The sequence below is a fragment of the Platichthys flesus genome, chromosome 14 (assembly GCF_949316205.1).
Source record: "Platichthys flesus chromosome 14, fPlaFle2.1, whole genome shotgun sequence".
In the NCBI taxonomy this organism is placed as follows: Eukaryota; Metazoa; Chordata; class Actinopteri; order Pleuronectiformes; family Pleuronectidae; genus Platichthys; species Platichthys flesus.
The window spans coordinates 9998386-10005955 of record NC_084958.1 but is presented as its reverse complement, the minus strand read 5'-3'; the positions used below and the strand labels follow the sequence as shown (position 1 = coordinate 10005955).

General features: G+C 42.6%; 1 protein-coding gene across 1 annotated transcript; it reads left to right on the top strand.

Annotated features, from left to right (window-relative positions):
- Positions 1-135: 135 nt before the first annotated feature.
- Positions 136-6300, top strand: selenof (selenoprotein F). The gene is made up of 5 exons (XM_062404147.1): positions 136-291; positions 1590-1757; positions 4354-4417; positions 4896-4945; positions 5128-6300. Exons 1-5 carry the CDS (start codon positions 244-246, stop codon positions 5257-5259), a joined length of 462 nt encoding a protein of 153 aa, XP_062260131.1. The 5' UTR covers positions 136-243; the 3' UTR covers positions 5260-6300.
- The last annotated feature ends 1270 nt before the right edge of the window (positions 6301-7570 follow it).

The following is a 7570-nucleotide window of genomic DNA, read 5'->3' as shown; positions in this document are numbered from 1 at the left end:
GAGTAGACCTCTGCATGTGCCAACATTCAAGAAAGATGAAAAATAAATTAAACTTATCCCATTCTTTCACATATCCGCAAACGTGTGTTTTTTGGACATCAAATGTGATTTATTTCAACAGCACTTGCGATTTTTTTTTTAGATACGTCAATTTCTAAGTGTAACGTTCAGGCACGGCAGAGCTGCCCTTCATTAAGCACGGTGGTCCTTTGAGTGAGTTTCGCTAACAAAGCAAGATCCAAAATGTCGGGGGAGGTGTATCTCCTGTGGCTTCTCTCGCTCCTACAAACGGTGAGTTTATACACACTGGAAATATTGTCGCCGCTTCCTCGAGTGTTTAGTGAGAAACACAGACGGGTAATGAAGCGGTCAGTGGTCTCGTGTGAGCCTCACCGACGTTAGTTGCGGTTTTATAAACCGCATCCTGCTGCTCCCGCTGCCTCTAAATGACGTGGCTCAACCTGAGCCGTGATGGAAGAAAAGCAGACTTTATTCATTCCTGTGAAAACCTGTTCAGCTAGGTGAACGTTAAACTCCTGCTGTGTGGACACTACCTGCCCACAAAGCGGCAGCCGTAGATGAACTGTATCCTGGAGTTTCTGATTGGGCCCATTTGTAACTGAGAACTTATTTCCTGAATCCTAAAAAGCGAAACTGGGCTTAAACATGAGCGTTACCTGTTAGCGTCTTTATTGTCACGAGTCAATGGAAAGCTGGGTCCTCTGTTATCGACTGTCATTCGGATCGGTGTTAAAAGCAGCTTTACGCTTTGTGGGTCAGTAGCAAAGAGGATGAACACTCCACAACCATCCTGGCAGATGCTCTTCCTGTTTGTCCACGAGCCAGTCAACTTAATTAATACCACTGTACCAATTCATTGTGTAGAAATCACTGATTAATAGTCCATCAGCCAAAATTACTTAAAGACTGAAACTATTGATGCATCATCAACCAAATACCACCATTTAATGTATACTTGAAATGCATCACGTGTGTTTTTACCACTATTTTAAATCAAATGTATATTTACTTCCTGGTGGTTGTGGGCCACCACCATATAAAAACCTTATAAACAGGTGAGCGATTAAGTGAATTGTGGCACTTGTTTGTTAAAGAAGACTATTTATTAAAGACAACAAAATTAGATAGTTTGATTGGTTATGATATTGTATTTTCAGCGTAACTGCCCGTTAGCCCACATAATAAAATAGATGCACGTTTTAGTCCAGATGGGATTCAGGAGATCAGGTTTTTGCAGTAGCTGCATCATGATCCCTTGATATTATTATACTGGCCTGAAAACCAACTTTACCTGAATAGAACTTCTATTGTTTTAATAAACATTTCAAATTAATTGACTGTTTTTATAGTGCGTACTGCTTTGGATTTGTTTCCTTGGATTTCTGTTTTATTGCACTTGTAAAAACAAAACTATAGACTATATTCATCTTTAATTTCGACTCCTTAATCTTGATTTTGCATCAGTCTTTTGTTTTTTGTCTAACACCCAAGAAAGCACTTTACTAAAACATAGCCTTTTCGTTTCCCTTCCATTCGAATCCTCTTAACCTCCTCTCTGTCCTCCCCAGGTGACGGCGTACGGGGCCGACCTGTCGTCAGAGGCATGCAGGGAGCTGGGCTTCTCCAGCAACCTGCTGTGCAGCTCCTGCGACCTGCTCGGGGAGTTCAGCCTCACCAAGCTCCAGCCTGACTGCCAACAGTGCTGCCAGCAGGAGGCCCAGATGGAAGCGCGCAAGGTAAAGGGAACCAGAAGCTCCAGAAACAGACAAAACATAAAGCGATTGTCTGTTTAGGTTCAGTCACGACATGAAACGGGTTGCTAAAATCTCAAAGGGGGACTCAGTCAAAATAGAAGTGTAATGAGGGTGAACTAAAGTTCCTGTAGTGGAATCATAAATGAAATGTACTGACTGTTTGTGCTGCAGGACTGTGACTTCAGAAGTCTGATGTGCAGCGGACAGTTCATTACTTGTGGAGTATTGAGCTGATGCGTATGTTGTCATTTGGGATTCACAATCGCTTTGCAGAAGCAGCGGGCTACCCAGTGGATAGTATTAGCACTCCGGGAACCTCTGAGTCAGAACGTGTGATGATCACATCCCTCAGCATTTGGTGTGCTTATAAAAACAACCTAGTTTTAGTCTCCCTGTTGCTGGGTCTGTTGAAACTGTTTGCAGCTGTGCATCAGATCTGAGACTCCACGCACAAGCTCTGTCCCTCGCTGTCTGTCTCAATTTGTCTCTGATGTTCAGAGTCGAGGCTCCTTAACCCCAGCTCAACTCTCCCCATGGGGTCAAAATGTCAAGTTAAGCAGTAACAACCTCTCTGTAACCTGTTCGGATGCGTTGTTAGGCACTTGTGTTTCCAGTGATTACAGGACATTCAAAAGGAGCCCCTGCTGTGCTCAGTGATGGATAAGCACAGAGTGAAGCGATGGTGGAAAAACAATATAATTTTCCTTTGATTAAGCAAAGCCCCTAGAACGTGTGGGTGGTATCCTAGCAACAGCTCCTTGGAAAAGTGTAGCGCACAACTCATTACACCTCTCGATGATAAGTGTGTTTCAGACGGACAGGCTCGTACACCTGCTGCTCGCGATTTGAGGGAAAATGTCACGTAGAAGACCAATTGCGTACCAGGAGAAATTAAAGTGTCTCCGAGTACATTTTCTCTTCAGACGGGAACAATTATCTGCCCTAAGAATTCTTTGAGTCTCACAATTGACATTAGTGCCAAGTCATTAAACCCTTTGAGAAATGGCTAATTCTGCAGCCCAGTCGATTAGCAAGATTCACTGAGCATGGAGGGCATTTCAGATACTCATTTTGAAACGTGTGTCTCTCTGCAGAACACCCGCACAAGGCAGCACCTCAGCTCCCATGAGTGTCACTAGACAGTGTCTCTATAGAGCAGGACAACCATACTGCTAATGACAATAACATGAGAAACCTAGATTGCAGGTCTTTAAGTCCGGACCAGTCTGACAAACGCCACAAGAAGACGTACTAACAAGTGTCTGTGTGGCTAAAGCCCAGTGTCTTATTTCTCTTTGCTGTTGAGCTCCCCTCATTTTTAGTTTTTTTTGTTTTACAAAAAAAATATAAAACACTATCAAGATAGAAATGGTGCATCTGAAAACAGTCTTTACAAAATGCACCATTTACTTCTGACTAACACTGTTCCCAGCTGTAAGGACAGTTTCACAAGGTTTCCGCAGGTCTTAAAGGGGACATATTATGAAAATTCCACTTTTGTAGTGCTTCTACACCTTAATTTGGGTATCTGGCATGTCTACTGTACCAAAGGTAATTGGATAGCAGTAAACTCTCTCTCATGGAGGGTGAGGGGGGTCGGGCACTCAAAACAGGTCAATCTGAGGAGGGCTGTTTTAGACAGGGTAAAAAGGGTGCTATTTTAAATCATCCTTGTGGTATTTTGACCAAAATATGTTACAGAAATTTCATTAAGACCCCAAGGAACCATATCAACTGTGGTAAAATGGGCATAAATTGTCCCGTTTAAAGTCTTGAGATACTTAAAACTTACAATTATTATATCATATGCATGATTATTGTATAGATGTGGCCGCAGGCTGTATGAAACGTTATGCATCTACAAATTATAAATGAAACCGCAGACTGCAATGCATACCTGTCTTAATTATTACAGGCTTTACAGGGCACAAGCTTCTGATCATATTTTGCAAGCACATTTTGATCCTTCAAGACCGATTGTCTAATTCTTGTGAAAAGTCTTGCTTCTAATGAATGTATTTTGTATTGAAATCACTGATGGACTGGATGACCAGATAATTCATTCATTCACATAATGAGTCGAAGTTGAGTCGTCCTATCGTTTCCTTGAAATTAAATTTCAGCAGTGCCAGATTGTTTAGAGAAAGTCACGGGTGGAAGCGAGTAAGAGAAAGAAGAGAGGCTCTTAGCTTTGCATGCTTAATTTAATTTGCTGTGTGAGGCAGCCGAGCAGGCCATTTACCAACGCTCCCTCCTCCCCACGGAAGCCGGCGAGCGGAGCATGGTCATGAAATACTGCTGTGACACTCCAATTTCCTCTAACTTATTGTATATTGGTGCTGGAGGTTTGATTACAAGTGAGATCTGCACAAACCACCATCCATCAGCCATGATCCATATGCACAGGCTCACAGTTTAATGACCCCCAAGGAGTCGCACAGATACGTTTATGTATCAGTCCGCCTGAATCAAATTACTGCTCCAGGCCGTGGCCGGCGTCCTAACACCAGCAGGACCTCAGTCTATTCTCTGTCTCTGTGTGTGGTGGGATCTTTAAACTGTGTTTCTCTGCACACAGCTTTACGCTGGAGCCATCCTCGAGGTGTGTGGATGAAAATTGGGGAGGTTCCCCCAAGTCCAAGGTGAGTACTCTGATAGTTACCTTATTTTCAAATTGGCACATACCTTTGGTGATTGAGTGTGACATTTTTCCATGTAAAATCACTGTTTGCAGTAGGTGGTCCAAAGTGCCAGTGGAGCCAGCTTTCAAACCAGCTTTTGAGTTCTTTTTCTTTTTTCTTCCCTGCGTCCTGGGAGCAGACCTCCCATCTCTGCTCAGCATACCATTTGGATAATTTGGTGTCGGGTTACGTTGATGGACTTAGTGCCGCTCGCCTCAGTATGGGGCGAGACGTCTGGAGCCCTGTCTGTGCCATATGGCTGCCGTTTGTTTACTTCAGCTGTAGCGGCCCTGTGTTCTCAACTGTCTCCTCCACCATTAACACCGCCTTCTCAGGACGTTTCACAGTTGTCGCTAATTAAAGGCGTCAGGACTGAAACAGAACGGCTGATTCATTACCCCGACATTTGTCTCACCACTGTTTTTTTTTATCTTCACAGCTTTTGTCAGGAGTGATAAGCCAAAGATGTTCAAGGGTCTTCAGATCAAGGTAGGGATTATGAGTTGTGTTGATTATGGACGCACCATCATCATCTCATGATTAGACACAATAAACGTCATCCTCAGGGGGAATGTAATTTGTAAGAAATCAGGTTATATTAATCAGTTCAGTCATAAACATGTCTCTTTCTTTAACACCCTCTTTTTCTTGTTTATTCTCTTTCTACGCAGTATGTCAGAGGCTCAGATCCTGTACTAAAGCTTTTGGACGATAACGGGAACATCGCTGAAGAACTCAGCATCCTCAAGTGGAACACAGACAGCGTGGAGGAGTTTCTTAGTGAGAAATTAGACCGGATATAGACACAACTCCAACTTTCTTTTTTAATTTGAAGTCTTTACTGAAAGGATATCCTCCAAAATACAAATTAAAACATTTCACAACTTGCTCTTTGGTAAAACTGCAGATAGTTTGTATTTTATGAGCTGAAGCTGTAAAATGTCTGCCTCTTCTGCTTTGGTGAATGACATTCTGTTTGTGGCTCTCACAGGGCAGAAAAAGTCTGAAATATCTAAAATATTCACCAGCAACTCGTCTTTGATGAAGATGTCTGCTGATTACTGCTGATCATCCACCTCCCGCCCCCTAATGAATACTCTCAGCAGTATTCATTTGAACTAATTTATACTAAATAAAATGGTCCAAATGAAAACTGAGAAGCAGAGAAACCATTTCTGGAAATCTCTGCAGCTGTAAATGTAATAAAGAGACAGATCTTTAATGCTTGAGCAAATTAAATGGAAAATGTATCTGCTTGGTTTGAGACTAAAGGAGCAAGTTGTAAAAGCTTTCTTGTACTTTGAGGGATCCGACCCTAATTACCTACCAATTTGTACTGAACTGGGCCTTGATAGATGGTTGTTGGATAACTGTTCTCTATGACCCTTTTTGTATCTGAAGAATGAATATCTTCAACCTAATATCTTCTATGAGTATGTGAAACGATATCACAGAGTCCAGAGGAGCAGCACACCCTGAAATACTGATCTAAATCATAGATGATATTTTGTTCCTTTGGTTTGAGAAGACATTCGTACATCAGGACCCGTTTTGTTGTCCCTCTGTGGGAGTCCCTGTCTGTCTCATATTCTTGTATGATTATTTTTTATAACGCTCAACATGACTGAATTAATCCCAGTTGCTTTTCCAAAAGCAGACGTATTATGCAGAGGCACATGTTTGTGAAGAGTTCACAGTAAACCAGCGTTGGGATGTGAGCTCTGATGTACCTTTGTGTTTTCTGCATCTTCTGCTTTGGAGAGAAACTGGATTTATTCTGGATGTTGTTTTTTTTGAGGTGGAGGTTGAAATATGCAACAATAAATAAAGTCTCTGGAGATTTATCTGCCAATAGTTTGTGAGTTTTAATGGAAACTGCTACTGAATCACCGTTATTGAATCAGTGCCATGAGTTTGCTGCTGTCAAGTGGTTACAAAGGGTATTGCGTTTGCAGAAAATGACAAGAATTAGTTATTGCAAGTTCTCTATAATTTATCTAAAAACGGATCCTCCCACACACAACTGAGTTTCACATCATGTAATGTGGAGGTGAAGGATCCAAGTGAAGTAAAAATATGGAAAGCTTGCATATAAAATCACATTTCTAAAACTAGCTCATAGATTTACATACCTAATGTGCAGTCTTGAGATTAGTGAAGAAAGTGTCTGTTAGTTTTCTGAAACCCTTCTTCTCTTTAAATTATATTAAAGTAAAGCTTTTGAAACTATTCCATTTTTTTTAAAGATCCTGTTATATTTTAATTTGCAACTAAATAGATCAGTCAAGTATTTCTCTTCCAGCTAAAGCCCAAACCATCTGATTTTCCTTTCGCAGTAAATGTACAGCATGGAAATACAGGATACACAATGAAACCACTGAATCGCCTGAAGAGACAAATGGGCAAAGCTTCAGCATCTGTAGTGTTTGTCAGCCTGTTCTCAGAGCAACACGCCGACACTGTGCAGATTCTATTCTCCATGTTGACACATCCTGTCTAACAAGATGTATTCTAGGAAGTTTAAATGCATTAGCTCGTTGCTGCACACATGAAGTACGTTGGCACAGGGGCGGCTCCTGGTACAGGCGACGTAGGCGGTTGCCTATAGGGTGCAAATTGCCGAGAGGGCGGCACAAGAGACTGATTTATCATGACGTGACACATGCAATGTAAAACAATGCAGTTACGTCACACCATCATCCTCTAGTCCCAGGACGCACCGGAAAAAACGGTCCGCCTTCTTTCCTCACCCATATTAAATACTTGGGCTGTTCGCACCGGCAGCGTAGTGCCGGGGAGAACCGCGAAGCGCCGCCGCCACACACACACAAGCACATAATCTCCTATGGAGGGGTGGCAGCTACAGGCTTGCGTCGGTCACTCACCTGTGAAGACCAGCATCATTTATACCCCCGGAGAAATGCGCTCCCTGGGCCGCAGGGATGAGCCAGCCCCACGCCACTACGCTGCCATGGGTGGAAGCAGGACACCAGTGGACACAAGAGCTGGGTCCGAACTCATGGGTGAGGATGGGGGGAACAACTGTTGCACCAGTTGTTTCCCTTACATTTCAAAAGAGAGATTCGCCATCTCGACTGTTTTCAGAGAATCTTT